Consider the following 17,092-nt stretch of genomic DNA (forward strand, 5'->3'; position numbering starts at 1 on the left):
GTGTTTCTATATATTTATCGTTTTATTTAAGTCATTGTATTTGAATCGCAGATCGAAGCAACCAGTTCCGTTCTTTACAGGTAGACCAACCATAAGTCGACTTGAGGGCGAATTAAATTCATCCGCACGTCCGGATATCGTCGCTGATTTAAGGAACTGCAGACACGATTCGAATGACATCTGTTGCAGGGGCGACGAAGAGTGTTCCATACCTTTACGACTCAGCGGTCTGAATGTTCCTTCGAAGGTCATGTAATCGGCAATGAGCAACAAATGCCTGGGATCCACCGTGATACCATAGACCTTGAACACGTTTTGGACTTCCTTCACGATGACCTTGGCCGCTGCTTCAATACCATAAGTATTGGCTATGCCATGAATGTCATTGGAGTATATTCGATTGACATCGAGGATTTTATTATATTTGAACATTTCCACAATGTTGATGCCGTCTGTTTTTAGAAGGAGCTCTTCGTTGTTTTTATACAAAATGGCTCGCTTGATTTTAGGCACTTGATAAATCACAGCCTTCTGGGCCAATTCACGAATAATGGTAGAAATATCAGGTTTACGGTATCGCACTGGTAACTGAAAGAAGGACAACATGATAACATTGGAAGTTCTGAAAAAACTCAACTGAGCTTACATCAAAAGTTAACTTGCACCATAAGTGATTCGCTTTGTCATAAACATAGCCCCTGACCATTTCATTGGTGAGGACCTTCGCAACCTCATCATCTTCGTTTGGTTCTTCTTCACCTTTTTCTTCAGCTTTTTCTTCCTCTTCTTCATCGGCACGTATCGATTCAACTTCTATAAAACATTAGAAAAATACAGTTTTTTTATGAGTTCGAAAGCGAATATAAATAATTTCTCTATCAACCGTTAGCATCCTCAATCTCTTCCACATCATCCGGATCGTCATATTCGTTATCGTCGTGTTTTCTGTTTTTCAGTTTAATTCCAGTGGCGTCATCATCATCATTATTCTGAAACAAACAAAAAAAAAAACAATTGTAAATTAATGTCGGAAATAGGGATACAACTTTTCACATACGTTATCATCATCATCGTCAGAGTCTTCATCCATGGGCTTAGCTTTGCTCTTTTTGGGTTGATTGGAACTTGCTCCTTCGTCATCATAATCAACTTCTTCAAACTTGTCTGATTTTGATGATTTTTTCGCTTTATCATCGTCAATATCAATACTGCAAAATATAAATCAATTAATTTCAAAAACCCTCAGGATCTGGTAAAACTCAACTCAACTGCAAAGGTAATGGATGATAATTTAATGAAGTAGGTGGAACAATGGATGGTGTTGATGTTCCAAGTCAATGTCTTTGAAAGCAGCTGCAGAGAACAACAACACCTTATTTCCTAAGAATCACTTAGGAGTGTTAATATCGAAAACACTCTCATTTCTCTACAATGTAGCTTCGAACATTCACTGTAAAATAATTATAAATTTAACCTTCGATGTCAAAGCATTCAATAAAACTAAATTTTCATCATGATGGTGAAGATCAGGTTACATTCTAAAGGAGACGACTTCAAAGCAGACCAGAGCTCATATGCAAGAAGATGAGTTCAAACTCTTTACTCACTTTTCTGAGAACTTTCTTAGAGTGATATGCAAAAAAATACAGAGACTGAGATCGACCTAAAGCTGTGAGTTCGAACTCAAAGTGTTGAGGTTGTTCTCTTGACGAAAGCTCTATGTGAGAAAGTTCTAGTTTTGATATGCAAAAAGGTGAGCAAATGCTCGATTGCATGAGATCGATCTCACAAATTGTTGAGGATGGGTTTTCTTTTACTCAGTTGATAAACAATATAAAAATAGTAGATGTCCCATTGGTAAAGATTTTCGCAAATTGTATATCTAGATGTAGTGACCCTTGTGTGCAATTATTGACATGAGTTTTTGGGGCCAGGCCAACCCTGGAAACACGAGGTTGTGCTTTGACTCATCAAGAAAAGATGCAGTGTTGCTGAAGACATTGGTGGTTATCAATCAACGATATCTAGGGTAGTACAGCAAGTCGCATCAAAAATTGCTAGTCCTGCAACTAATTGGATCATATTCCCACACACTTCTGGAGAAATAGAAGCGCAAAGGTTGTGGAGGAGTACGTCAACCGCAAAGGATACTACTCAATAATTGTACAGGCTACGTGCAACGCGGATGAGAAATTTACAAGCATTAAAGTTTGCTGACCAGGATCAGTTCACGACTTCCGTATTTTGAAATAGTTTCTTATTTAATCACATAAATAATAATTCTTCAGTTATATTACTGGGCGATGAAGGGTATGACACCATGTAAGCAAACAAGTAACGGTGCCAAACGTAAATTTAATAGAAAGATGTTTCGGGCAAATAAAGCAACGTTTTCCGATTTTGTAATATAAAGTTCGAGTAGAGCAAGATACAATTCCTTCCTTAATCAGTTCTTGTTTTGTCCTACATAACTTTGCAAATAGTTTAAATGAAGACTACTTTATGGATACAAGCAATCGCTACATGCAAATTAACGATTCAAATGATGATCTGACTCTAACGACCTTAGCTTGTATTCGAAGTGCCGGACAACAACGTAGAGCCAAAATTTCTACTGTTTTAACTAATGCAAGTGCATACAAAGAGCTTTGAGATCGTTCTCATATCATTGAGTCAGAACTGTAGAGTGAACTGGTTTTTTTGCATATGAGAAAGCGAGTATTTTAATATTCCAGAAACCAGGTTTGAGAAAGCCGAAAACCGATTTACAGATCATGGCAGATGCCACAGCGTTTGCTCTGGTTGGATGAAAGTCATAGTCGTCGAAGAAAACCTAAAAGATTAGCAGAATTTTTGATGATTTAAAATATACGATCCATGAAAAATGGCTTTTCGTTCCAGATTTTTTCCATAGGAAGTTTCATTGGGTTAGCTTTACGCTTTAGCAAAAGTAGACACGATTGCATTATCAAAGCATTACATTCTACACGATATAGTATTCTCTTGGACATACTGTCTACATCAAAATACAATGAGCTTATCATACACATACGTTGGTAGTCCGTATCTAAAGGACAGGGTTTTGATCTAAAAATAATATGAAAGAGTGAGGATCAATAAATCAATTTAGTGGAATAGAAGTTTCAGGCAAAAAATCAACTATACAAAAAGGAGGAGTGTCGGGCATAAAAAGCTTAACCTTCTGATGAAAAGTTTTCAATTTTTGAGAAGCATAAAATACTTTGAATTAAAGAAATAATTTTGTACGAATTTCGAAGTGGATTTTGAAGAAAAATGCATTAAAGCCCCATCCCAAAATACACGTTAAAAAAATCTTTTGATTTTAAGTTGCACAGCGTACAAAATTGGTTAAAACTACCATTATAAGGACGTCCATTTAAGTTGAGAACTTCACATCTTGCTTTAAAGATTAGGGATAACTCTTCAAGACTCAGTGAATTCTTCAAATAATTTCTGCCGCCAATAATATATCTGAGCTGACTGTAGATTATTCTACTAAATGAGTCTTGAGCTTCTTCTATCTTCTTCAGTGAATGCCTCATTATGACCTCATTTTTCTCTATGATGCTGTACATTTGTACTTTCACATGGTTCACATTGCTGAAATCATCATCTAATCTCACTCCACACTCATTGCCAACAGATTTCCATCTTGCAAACCACCAGTCCTTGTTTCTCAGCTCATATAAAATAAGTTTTTTCGATAGTCTTGTGCTCTGATGGTTGCTGCAGACTTTGTTGATGAAGTCAGCTTGAGACTTCAGGGTGCTTGTTAGAAGTTTTGGAAGTCCTGTTTCTAAATATATGGCTTAACAAGGCGTATTCATAGGTAGGTTGAAAAGTTTCTTGATGAAATTCCTATACAATTTTTCGATTTCTTCATATTCTTCTGATCCCCAAACCTGAGCAACATACAAGAGAGTAGATTTCACTATTGAATTAAATATTTTGTATTTTGTTGATGTAGTACCCGTAGCATGATGGTTAGTGCCTTGGACTGTCATGCCCGAGGTCTTGGGTTCGATCCCTGCCTATGCCACCTAAAGTTTTATCACAGGTACTGCCTCTTGCGAGGAATTGACACATTCTCCAAGAGTAATTCTTGTCATGAAAAGTGCTTTCTCAAATTTGCCGTTCGGATTCGGCTTAAAACTGTAGGTCCCTTCCATCTCTGACAACAGTACTCGCACACAGGAATGGTTGAGAGTTGTGAGTCACTAGGCCCTAGTTCTCAAACGGACTGTTGCGCCACCCAATTTATTTATTGACTCCTGTGCTGGTGCTAAACCATTCTGTAAATATCACTCCATCCCAAACAGCAGCCTTCGTGTCCGTGTATATCTCTCTAATAACTTTCAGGAATTTTGTAGATATACCAATTTGTGTCAACTTATTGATAAGAGCATTCCTATTGATTAGGTCAAAAGCAGCTTTAAAGTCAACGTAAAATGCGAAGACCTTTTTGTTACGTGCTTGAAACGCTTTGGCTATAGATGGATAGTGTTAAAATGTGATCGATCGTTGAAAAGTTTTATCTGAAACCAACCTGTAGACCAGATAAAATATTGTGCTGTTCGATCCATTTTTCGAGCCTTAAAACTAGTATACTGATATTATATTATAATATTTTTGCATTACATTCATGAATGAAATTTCTCTGTTATTTTCGGGTGAGTCTAGTGAGCCTTTTTTTATGTCATTTTTATGTAAATGACGGATTTTTGAACGATGAAGGTACATATGTCGGAATCCTTAAAAAATTGTATTTAAAATAACTTTTAAATGGTTGAGAAGCATAGGGGCTGCATTTTAGAAAAATTCTTAAGGAATTCCATCTTCACCAGGTGCTTTGTTGTTTTTTGCATTGTTTAACACAGCTTCAATTTCTTCGCTTTCAATGTATTCATCTAATATTTAGTCAATGATTAAAGGATCAGCAGTGAAAGTTGTAATGCTGGAATCGTTGGACAGAAGAAGCTTAAAGTGAGTGGAAAGGGTTTCTGAAAAAATACCCGCTCCTATTTTATAGTTGGTTCCGCTTATTTCTTTCGCATTTTCCAGAAGTCCTTTGGATTTTTAGTTAGACCTAGTTCAGTTGCTTTTTTATTATCATAAGCATTTCTTTTTTGCATACATAACATTTTATAAATTGCGTTCGCTTCCAGATACCAGCTTCTTAATTGAAGATCATTTTATAGTCAAACCATTTTAGCTTAAATTTAAGTTGGTTTGGAGTTATTTATTATGCGTTGAACTTTGTATGTATTCAGCCAACTTATTAGTGAGAACTTCCGGTAGTTCTGATGAAGTGTTGCTGTTTAAAAGAAATGAATCCAAGGAATGTTGGTATAGGGTAGATGATTCATTTTTCCAACGAAGTCTAGGTAGTAGATTCAGATAGTTTTCTGTCATTTGTAAAGATTTCGCGATTTCTACTTTAATAGGCATATGATCAGAATAAAGCTTGCACTGAACTTCAAAGTGTTGAATCCTGTTAATCCAGTCATTATTAGCAGCGCAAAGATCGATGACAGATCTACCTTGTCCTCAATTGAACGTGTAAAGGTGTTGTACGTATTCGATTTTAATAGTAGTATTAGAATTAATGATTTGACTGATGGCATTTACATTTCAAGATCTAACAAATGCTTTAACGACATGAGACAGCATTGAGTTTTTCAATTCTCCACTGTTAATAATTCCCCATTAGACACTCGAGAGCTGAGGTTACTGCCGTCGTCGAAACATTTTAAGGGTTAAGAAGTGAAAGACAAAAATTCATGTATAAGAAGGGAGTCGGAGACAAAACGGAGCCTTGGAGCACACACAAGATTTTGTCTATAACTTCCAAATTAGATAAACCATCAAATCACCGGCAGTAGTACCCGTGGCATGATGGTTAGTGCGTTGGACTGTCATGCCAGAAGTCTTGGGTTCGATTCCTGCCTATGCCATCTAAAGTCTTTTCACGGGTACTGCCTCATGCGAGGAATTGACAAATTCTCCGAGAGTAACTCTTGTCATGAAAAAGTGCTTTCTCGAATTAGCCGTTCGGAATCGGCATATAAACTGTAGGTCCCTTCCATCTCTGACAACATTACTCGCACACAGGAATGGTTGAGAGTTGTAAGTCACTAGGCCCTGGTTCTTCATGGACTGTTGCGCCACCCAATTTATTTATTTTTATCAAATCACCGGTGGACCTATACTGCCGATCATTAAAAGGCATTCGTTCTTCAAGATGTTTCTTAGGCTGAAAATTTGTCAGAGTTTTCATGACCTTGGAGTGCAGCAGTTAGAAGGAGAGGAGAATTCGATTTGGTTGGGACAGACTGAACAAATGCTTTTTTCTATCTAATCGGAAAGGGAACCGCAGAGTAGGAGAGATACAAAAAATGTATGCAGTGGTTTTTTCAGTGTTAAAGAACAGCTCTTCAAAACAATGAGAAGGATACTATCCATGATTGTTACGATTGTAAGTACTCTACAAGTGCTAAAGAAGATTCGTCCCATAGAATTATTTACGCTTTAAGGTACAGGAGGATTCATGTCGAATTAACAGCAAACTATGCTGTTAGCAAATTGGTTTTTTAACGACGGAAAATCATATCTCGGATCCTAATAACTTCTCTTCAGCTCAAAAAAAAACATAAGTATTCTTTGGGTTTGATAGATTTTACCATATTTGGGATAAAATGTGTCATTTCACAAAGAATTCAGTTTGTAATCATATTTGCGCTGGAATCCACGTCACTATCGAGGAAGCAGAGTGATCAGTTAAAGTTCCTGAAAAATTCGTTGAGACCGTCTCAGTTAACTTTCCCTAATTCCAAAACGGTTCTCGTAGGGTTTTACTTTAACAGGTTTTTTTTGGCATGCGAAATTTGCAGATATAATACAATGGCAATGATGTTAGTAGAGGCAGTAAAAGACTGATTTATTAGGATCAGAGGTAAGAAACAAGTCTAGAATGTTGGTAGATTGACCTGCAACGTAAGGAATTCTAGTTGGTTCATTAACTAGCTGATTTACGTTATTTAACTAAGCGAAGATCTCAACAAACCTTCCTTCTGGTGCTCTCTGACTAGTATAGTGCCCATAACAACGATCTCACTGTGCAAAAAATGTCGTAAAATTGTCTGGATAGAGTCGGAAAGCTTGCCAAATTCTTCGGGAGCCGAAAAATGTCTTATAAAATTTTATTTTCCTAAACTCGTTTTTTTTTAAGAAAACTGAAGAAAGTGCTTGTTCAAAAACTCGATGCTTTGATTCTTAAAATCTTCTACTTTAACTTTTCTTAGTGATCAACTTGAGCGAGAGTCAGTGATATTTGAAATATATGATTAAACTCTATTACACTTACACTGTTTCCTTCTTTTTCGAAGACTTCAAGATGGAGCGGAAGAATTGCTTGAAAAACGTCTCAGTCATATATTTCAGGATTTTCTTCGGCTTTACAATAAAGTCATCTTGATAGGCTTCGCGTGGAAGAAACTGGAAGGTTATTTTATACCGATAAGCACGCTCAGGAAAGAGGACCAATGATATTTTAACGTTAACAACTGAAAACAAAAAAAAGTTATTAAAATATCAATTTAACTAAAAAAAAAACAATCTTATTTACATTGAAGAACATCTGCCAAAGTGACTCGATTCAATTTGATTCTCAACTTATCTGCGGCTTTAGCTTGACTTTCAAAAACTGGAATATCCATGGAAGGAGTTTTTATTGCTGCCGATGCCAGCATTAGAATTTCCCTCAATCGAGGAATACCCAGTGTCACGTTCATTTCACCACGACCAGCAAAATGGAAAGTATTCAATGTCATCTGAGTTGAAGGTTCACCAATAGATTGAGCTGCAAGCAGTCCAACAGGTTCACCCGGTTCTGCTAGCGATTTTATACTCTTAATGTACATTATATCGGTTATGATGTCTTTGCGGTGGGGCTTTTGTGTACTATAATCCTCAATTAGTTTCTCCACATACTCAGAAACCGATCCGTAAAAATTGTCTGGTTTATACTTGGATATAGTCGGATCGGGACACGAACTATATTTCTTTTTATATTTTTCCCTAGCCTCGGCATCAGCTTTATTCCATAGAGTTATCATAGCTTCGTCGATTTTCAAACGACCAGTTTCTTTGTTAAGTTCATTTGGATTTTCAACGACAACTTCATTACGAAGTTCTTTGGAGAATTGAGCGAAACTTGATACTGGACGCTTTTTAGTGGTGTTTTTCTTTTTCCATGTTCGTATTTTCTTTGCGTGTTTTTGAACGGGAACTAAAGCAACATCATCTTTGATACTTTTCAGTTCACTCGGACGAAGGATTATGGAAGAGTTATAATCCAAAAACGTGGCACATTTGTCCTTGAAGAATCTCGATTTCAAAATGTCCATTCCATCCTCGCCATAGAGGAATTGCACAACAGAATTGTCACTATCACGTACAGTTAAGTCGTAATGAACGGTGAGACCTTCTAGATGTTTGATTAAACAACGCTGCAGGTATCCCGAACGACTGGTCTTAACAGCTGTATCAATAAGACCCTGGAAAGTAGATTTGGAGATGAGAATGAAGGGCAAATTATACAAAAGTAAATCATCGTTCATACTTCACGACCGGCCATACAATGGAAGAAGAAGTCCTGTGGTTGAATGCCCGTCATAAACCGTCCGTCGATAAATCCACCTGATTTCGGGGAAGTCTCGTAGGAGGTGAAACTTGGTAGAGATTTTCCTAGAAGCAAAAATATTATAGCTACTAATTGGGAGGATCCTCTATGTGCCTTACCCGATATCATCAATGGTGGACGTTTGCCTTCCAATTCAATCTGTCCTAAGAGACAAGAGATCTGCATAGTGTTGACCGTTGATCCCTTCGCTCCAGACAGGACCATCAGTTGCAAGTTATTCTCCGGGAATCGACTTATTAGACCCTCTGGCAGACAAACCCTTTAAGCAGTGTCAAAAGTAAGTCATACTATTTATTAAATTTAACTCATTTCTTTTATACTTATTTATTTTATTTGTGAACTCGTCCAACAGCGATTTATACTTTCTGTCCAAGATGACACGGAATTTGGGATTTTGAATGTAGGCTTCTTCCATTTTCGCTGCCAACACATCGTGTGGGGTGTCGGGTTCCAAGTCAAGAGCTGAAGCAACAGCTGCATTTCCAATTTTTCGACTATCCTTGACAATTTGTCGGCGTTGGGCATCTGCATTTGCAGTAACTAGAATATCATGGACACCGAGCGTGAAGCCTTCTCGTTGAAGAAATGATGTGAATACTTTCGTAAACGAAGTTAACAGGCAAGTTGATACTTCTCCTCCATAGAGCTGAAATCGATATCGCCAAAAATAAGGTATGTGGGCTTTAAAAAGAAAAGAAAGAAATTTACCTCGTACATAGAGTGAACCAAACTGTAAGGGGCAGCCCCGTAATGTTTTTTATCGAGGACACCTGTCAGCAATTCTCCTTTCCGAATGGTTACTCGATATTCTGCCATTTCTGCACCAAGTAATTTTCCACCAGCTTCGCAAACTCGAGGTTCAGATGATATCCAATTCTAAAAGCAGAAAACAGAGACATACAGAGACATGATGAGGTTTTTGTAAAAAGGACGTTGTAAGTCAACAGTCCTGCGTTCTTCGTTCATCTAATCAAAGAGCAAACTTAAATGAGAGTTCGTGAGTCGTGTTTTCCACTTCTTTCTCAAAAAGAGAAAAACTTAAGTTTAGAATTTACCTTTTCATTGATTTTGGCGGTCGATATCAAATTAATAGGGTCATAACCTTTAGGTATGATATTGATAATAATCGTCGACAGGATCTAAAAAAAAACTCTCTTTTATTTAACCAAACAAAATTAAATGAAACAAATTACCTGCTTTCCAGACCACAAAACAGTTGGTTTTAAAATTGTCGGAGGCAAAAGCTTTATGTTCCCTTGCAGATGTGATAAACCTTGGAAAACTAGTTGCTGATAGTCCTCTTTATTGAAAAATCGCCCTCTTATCGATAGCTTCACACCCGAAATAACATGATCTTGAATCAAACCTCCCAATGGAGTTCCATCTTTGGGAACCAAATAATTGCTGGCAACATTTGCTAAAATACCACAAAATTAAAGTTTTCAAATAAAGCAACTAGATGAGATAAAACCTTTTCTTACCTATAAATTGTGCCTCAGATCTGGAGACCTGACTCTGGGCTAAATGAGCATTCATTTCGTCACCATCGAAATCAGCATTGTATGCTTTACAATTTGAATAGTGCAATCGGAATGTTTTCTCACCGCGCAACACCCGAGCTTTGTGTGCCATGATACTAGGCTTGTGGAGAGATGGCTGTCGATTCAACAAAAGCATATCTCCATTCAAAACATGACGATGGACTATTTTTGTTCCTCTTGTGGAATTATTGAGCAAAAGCTTGGCATAACTTTCCCGTTTAGATGCGTTATTAGCTGGAATTAAAAAGGTGAAACCGTTTTCGTCTTCAATGAAGTTGGCTCTATAAGGAAAAAATTAATTTAACGATTGCGATACAAGATCTAGAAAATTTGACTGCTCACCCAGGATATTTCTCAGGGCCGTTCATAACGAGTTTACGAAGTTCTGCTACATTCCATGGAGTGACTGGCACCGGAAATGACAATTTCCGAGCAAATATATCAGGAATTCCGATCTCCTCGACATTGATATTGGGATCGGGAGTAATGACAGTACGAGCCGCGAAGTTTACACGTTTTCCCATCATATGCTTTCGAATCAGACCTTCCTTCTTTTCTAATATCTGTTTTAAACCATCTGACTCATCTGAACCTGGGCTCAAGTTTGAATCTAGGAGCAGATCCACAGCTGCCTGCAGGGCTTGCCATGCAAAGTACATCTTTTCAAGTGGTGTTGATCCTCTTGCTGCTTCATAGACTGCCTTTTGAAAAAGGAACCCAAAGTAAAATCATTCAAACGACACACACAGAATGAATTATCATTGTTTCCAAACAAATATTTACCACTACTTCATTTTGTAAATCCTCTTTATCGCTCTTTATTTTGATCATAATTGCTCTCAGAACTGCATTCGTCTCCACGATCTTTTTGTAGAGAGTTGTTTGAGTATGTTCGATGATATGATTATTGACGAAATTGGTTGGACGTGATCTGGGTGGGGTTACAGGTATGATATTCATAAAAAGTATATCAACTGGGTGTTCCAATTCAGATGCACTTTTGAAAATGGGAAAGAGGAGCTTCAACAGGGTGGAGTAGCGTTTGTTGATTTCACGTAGATATTGTCTGCATTCATCAGCCAAAACAACTTTATTAGTTCCACCCTTAATTACTTGATCTCCCTGGGACCTGGAAAGATTTTGAAGAAAATAGTACACGATATCAATAAATTAGAGTTGGTATTTTTTGGGACAGAAGTTTGAGTTATAAAATTACATCAAATTAATTAATTAGAACGTTATTAAAATAGATAGCATGGCTAAGTAAGCCTTCAGCCAGGTTTTTCTTGGAGTACAAAAATTGAAACATTAAAAGAAATGTGCATGGTCCGGCATTTGAATGGGTCGTTAAGGTGCATTTGAGAGTCCCTCTGCCAGTTTACTCTCGAGAGCAACTCTCGGGATACTGTCCATTGGAGGACCAAATTTTAGAAAAGTTGCTATCTTGCGCTCTCTGCTAGAATACAGAGTTTTCTTGCTGAGGGTACTCTCATAATAGTGACCACTTGAAAGGTTTCTTCTGCTAGCATATTATCAGTTGGCCATATATTCTTACAAGCGAATTGTTGCCGCTGTTTTAATTATTGGCACTGTTCTTAAAAAAGAAAAAAAAATGTTGGGTTAAAACGTGGGTAGATCGTTGTAACTAATTCGGTGTAGATCCTTAACAGTTTCGAAATTTTTGCCGTTTGTCACTTAGTGGAATTGAATTTTCGATACAAAACGTTGGAACCATAATTTATAATAAAAAAGATACCCAATTAAGGGAAGCCATAACAGCACGCCAGCGTATACTGGTAACACCTAGATTTTTAGCATCCGGTAAGCATATGAATCGCTTCAGAACACGATAATTATATCGCAAATTCGGTTAATATTACGCTTTTTTATTTCTATCGGGAAACGATTTATCCGTAGTTCGCCACAATAATTTAACTGACTCATATTTTTCAGTAAGTTGATTGGTTTCCTCCAATGTCCACTGCTTTGCCAGTTGAAAAAAATGACATGTTATTCCGCAAGCTTATCTCGGATAGTGGTAAACACATGTGTCCACTTGCGAGTGACTTTCAAAAAGATCGAATGCCGAGTGTAATTAGTCAACTCTCCGCGAGCTAATCTCCAGACTATGTCTACTTGCGAGGTCGCTCTCGAGAGCAGCTTGAGAGCGACTCGCAGGACGTTTACTCTCAAATGGACACCCACCTTTAAGTGAGGTATGGGGCACCCTACCCACTAGTTCCGAGATGCCATTTCAGTAAAAATTCAGCCGTGGTCGATCGGGCATCGTGTGTTTGTTAACAACACGTTGAATTGAATTAAAATAGGCCTTTTGGTTCATTGAAACACAGAGACGATTCCGAAATCATTTTAATATAAGAAGCCACGGTCGTGTTTTGCAAAGTTTGGTCAGATTATGAAGTGGGTGAATAGCTTTTACAGAAATGGTTCTTTCAGACATAAAACTGCGCGATTTTGAAGCCATTCCTCGTCGATCGGTTGTATTTTAAGCTCAGGCACTAAGGATGTCAGACCAAACAGTTTGGCGAATATTGCACTTGTATTTGCATTTTCATCCATAAAAGATGATGGTTGTTCAGGAATTGCAGCAAATATACATTGATGGTGATGACTCAGTTTTTATAATGAGCGACAAAGTCCACTCTTTTTTATTAGGAAAGGCTAATAAACAAAACTTCCTTTATTGGTGTGGAATTAGTCAAAATTTCACTATTGGTTAGTTTTTTTGTGGTTTAAAATGGTCGGACGTCTGATTTCAATACAAGGAGATGTGGAATGGGCCCCTCGATCACAGGAGTTGTCACCATTTGATTACATTTCCTGAGGCTATATCAAAACACGAGTAAACATAAACAAACCACGTACACTCGAAGCCCTAAGGGCATTTCCACGTTAAATGCTTCAGAGGAGTATGCAAAACTTCTCACAACGTCTGTAGTTCAACGTCAAATGCTTTAGAGGAGTATGCACAGCTTCTCACAATATGTGCAGGATTTTTTTGGAAAAAATAGACAGCATTACTGATGTGATTTTTCGTGCGTATAGGAAGTATCAAAATTGGAACTTTTCATTTATTATTTTCATTTATTTTTCTGTAATTGTCTAATTTTTCCAGTCGCTGCCATTGAGGATTTCGAAAACTTCCAGAAAGTTTTTGTGCCATATCAGTTGACGGACTCCTACAAACTTACAGGGTTTGGAGGAATCTATGGTGGATGATTTCCAAGGGTAAAACAAAATTCCTTCTGCAACTCGGTACGCCTCAATTCTCCTTATAAATAGGTATCCTAACGAGTCACAACTTATTGGGGATTTACATGAACAGAATGAGTATGAGCTTATCCGATATATGCATAGGATGTGAAGATGGCGAGATAGGGGAGACTTTCTCTGCGAATGTCCAAGCCTAGTCATAAGAAGAATGACAATTGTTTACAGAACAAGCTACGGTAATAATGAGCCGATTTGTAGATCTATAGGGCAATTTAATGAAGTTTGTCAATTTATTGAATTAAGTAATTCTAGGATTTATTTAAGGTCAATTTACTCTTATTGTTTACTTTTTAATGTAATATTGTAATACTTAAATACTTAAAAATCTGTTAGTTTTACGCTTGTAGATAAAAAAATAAATATATAAATAAATTATGCGACGCACGTCTAAACATTTCCCAGAAATCATGATCGTTCAGTGAGACACCAGTAACCTTTCTATACCCCACAAAATTCATCCCTCTTTCCTGAGGAGCATTATGCACCCAAAGAGATCCAAGTGAGATGTTTTTCTGCCTTTAAGCATGCATCACCCCACGCAACCTAACCTAATCAGAATAGGACATTCCACGTTGAAGTGAACTACATTTTCGCTTTCCTGAATATTGCTCTGCACATCGAAGATATAAGATCGTCTTTAAAAAGTTCGAAGTGCCTAAGTTGTATTATACTGTCGAGTAGATTTCTTTATAAAGCGAGTCTTTCGCTTTCTCCATATTATCGTTCCTTGCTTTAGGTTTCAAGCAGTATGTTCAGATAATTTTTTCAGCTAGCAAAGTTATCCGTACTTAGATTGAGCGTGAAAGGACGATTCGATATCTAAATTTCTCCATTTTTGGAATCAGGATGTATTGGAGGTAATAACAGACACTGCAACTCTTCGTGCTTATTTTATCCGTGAGGCCAAACATAAGCTTAAGGAAGTGCAGTTCAAGTGATTTTAAGTACAATGGAGAGAGACCTGTCTCGTAGAGTAGCATATAGTTTGGCGTCAATTCAGGAAAGCGAAATCGCCATTTAAAGTAAAATCTCAACATTTTTTTCTAAGCTTACAATCCCTTGTTGCCTTACTTACTCAACAAACATGCGTCTCTCGTCAGCTTGGTCCCTAGCTACCTGTCTCCAGTTTCACACTCTAAGCCCACTCCCACCTTCGTGCGCCATCTGAGTCGCTGTTTTTCTCTACTACGCCGTATCTCGGGAGTGGATTCGAAGATCTTCAAGGCTGGGGCATTATCCATTAGCTATATAGGACCCAGCCATTTTAATACTTGCACCTTTATTCTTTTAACCAGGTCAGTGCCGCTGTACAGCCCTTACAGTTTGTCGTTGAATCTTCTCCTCCACTTTCCATTTATGCACACCAAAAATCACTTAAATCATTTTCTCTCGAAGCATCCTAAGACGTTCTCATCTTTCTTTAGCAAGGTCTTTGTACGTAGTCTGCAAAATTGTATATTTAGTTCTGAGTGGGAGATCTTTTGCGATGCCGATAACTTCATAGCGAATCTCAATCTCTTGTATTCTCTGATTGTTTCTATTGGTTTAGGCCGTATCTCCATTTTTCGTTCGCAGCTGGCCATCCACCCATCTCCTATAGACAATTACTTTAGATTTGCTTAGGTTTTCCGTCAGTAGTATCCATGGCGTTATTGTTGTGCGTAGGACTATCACGTCAGAGGTCTTGGGTTAAACCCCTGCCTGTGCTTATTTGTTGTTTCAAATGCTGATCGAAAGTCCACAAAAAGATTCATATTACTTCTTTGCGTTTATAAGACTAAAATTGTAGTTAACTGTCAAGTAACCTTTTCGAAAACCTCTTTTCATCTATCATCACAGAATTTCAATTAAAACTTTAAGAGCAGAGCTCAAAAAAGAAATTCCACGTTAGTTAAAGTGGTTCTTTTATTCCCTTTTTTGAGAATTGGGAATATAATCGAGTTTTTGAAAACTTGGTAGAAGTTGAATGATAAGTTAACGTGGTTAACGTTAAGATTAAGGACAAGCCCTTAAAGTAGTTTTAAAATAATAATAATTTGAAATTGATTCAACAAGAATAATACATACCTTGATATTTCTAGATCACTTTTAGTAACATAGATGACCAATTTTCCATACGAATACTTTATTAGCCTCATAGCCTTAGAGCAGTATGAGCACTTTTTGGTTGTCCTGCATTGCATAGCACTGTGAATTATTGCCGAACGAATGCCACAAGAAGTCTTTGTGTTGTTGCATGTATTTTTAGTACTTTTGGCTATTAATTCGCGCAACTGGGCGATACGGGGATGAGTTCGTTCGCCATTTTCACCCTTCACAAATTCATCACTATTCTGGCACACATACTCGGACTTGTAGATCTCCATTTCTTGTGCCTCAATCACAAAACCAGCATCGACAAGTTGCAGTTGAAGTATAAGAATTTCGATAGCATTATCTATAGATATGGACGTTCAAGATTGATTTAGATTTGTTTTGTATCTTTGAATCCATTTTCGAACTTACTTGGCATTTGTATTGAAAAGCAGTGGATACAAAACATCCTCAAGATGTCATGAGCAAGCTTTATGAAGAACGGATTATACACTAATGCGTTGAGTTCTATGTGTCCAAGATGCCCGGGACACATCACATTCGAACGGCATGTCAAACAAGTATCCAATGACTTGCCATGAATTCCCATAGCATTGTCATATAATCCTCCAGGATATGGATGACCCAATGAGTCGAATGTGAGCCCAGTTATTATCTTAACCACACTTAGCTTTTTGATTTCTTCCCCGGTGAACACTCTGAACTCAAGGTTCGAGGGAATCATATCGATGTGGTCTCTTGATTCCGTCGCCATTTCGATAGGATTTCTTTAGTTTCTAACAAACGTGACTATGAAGAATGTTTTCTTGTTGTTTTTTAAAAATTTACTTTAATTGAATTGTATTTAAATTAAAGAAAAACATTGGCACAGAGCACATGGGGTTATCTTTCTAACTTTTAAAGTAAAAATACAATAAAATAGTGCAACTTCAAATGTCAAAAGTGACACGTGCGAAGCAGCTGATGAGCTGAATTAGGTATTTGTACAGTTAGGACAGAAATGTCACGATGAATTCAAAGTTTTTAATAAAACAACGTAATTGGAGACCGCAGTGAAGTTCGGCAGCTCATATTTGCTCAATCAATTTTTAGTGGATTTTTGAATACCTTAATAGATCAATAATAAACAAGAAATCGAAAGAGGCTAATATAAAGTTTTAAGATAAAAGAGAACGTTTTGATTCCTGTTTTATTGCAGAAGTTTTTCATTATATTTGTTGTGTTAAATGTCTTTAATAATTTGTCAAATACTTTTAGTGAAAAATTTAATAAATTATGTGAAGTGTTAACGGTTACAAAGCTCAAGCCCCAATCTGAAGACAAAGAATTGTTTAATTTCGACCGAAGGAATACAAAAGTGAAATAATTAGAGCATATAAAACATTTAAACAAAACGAGGAACAATTGGCTGAAGTGCAAGAATATTTGTAATATTTATAAA

The 17,092-nt window shown here is 37.1% G+C and overlaps 1 protein-coding gene across 1 annotated transcript; it reads right to left on the minus strand.

The window, feature by feature from the left end:
* LOC129938335 (DNA-directed RNA polymerase I subunit RPA1) lies at positions 1-16,550 on the minus strand. Its single transcript, XM_056045814.1, has 17 exons — positions 16,063-16,550; positions 15,625-15,994; positions 11,047-11,392; positions 10,606-10,964; positions 10,204-10,544; positions 9,916-10,139; positions 9,778-9,861; positions 9,431-9,598; positions 9,043-9,368; positions 8,821-8,981; positions 8,642-8,766; positions 7,646-8,576; positions 7,385-7,583; positions 1,058-1,208; positions 884-989; positions 647-813; positions 1-588 (listed from the first exon to the last, which is right to left on the minus strand). Exons 1-17 carry the CDS (start codon positions 16,403-16,405, stop codon positions 7-9), a joined length of 4,983 nt encoding a protein of 1,660 aa, XP_055901789.1. The 5' UTR covers positions 16,406-16,550; the 3' UTR covers positions 1-6.
* Between the last annotated feature and the right edge of the window lie 542 nt (positions 16,551-17,092).

The sequence above is a fragment of the Eupeodes corollae genome, chromosome 1 (assembly GCF_945859685.1).
Source record: "Eupeodes corollae chromosome 1, idEupCoro1.1, whole genome shotgun sequence".
NCBI classification, from domain to species: Eukaryota; Metazoa; Arthropoda; class Insecta; order Diptera; family Syrphidae; genus Eupeodes; species Eupeodes corollae.

What these genes read in the sequence shown, in the direction of transcription:
- LOC129938335 (XM_056045814.1), bottom strand. Translation starts at nt 16,405, where the DNA reads ATGGCGACGGAATCAAGAGACCACATCGATATGATTCCCTCGAACCTT. An exon ending in ATTGTATGGCCGGTCGTGAA is followed by an intron (nt 8,577 to 8,641) that starts GTATGAACGATG and finishes TCTACTTTCCAG; the next exon opens with GGTCTTATTGATACAGCTGT. An exon ending in CTGACGATGATGATGATAAC is followed by an intron (nt 990 to 1,057) that starts GTATGTGAAAAG and finishes TGTTTGTTTCAG; the next exon opens with AATAATGATGATGATGACGC.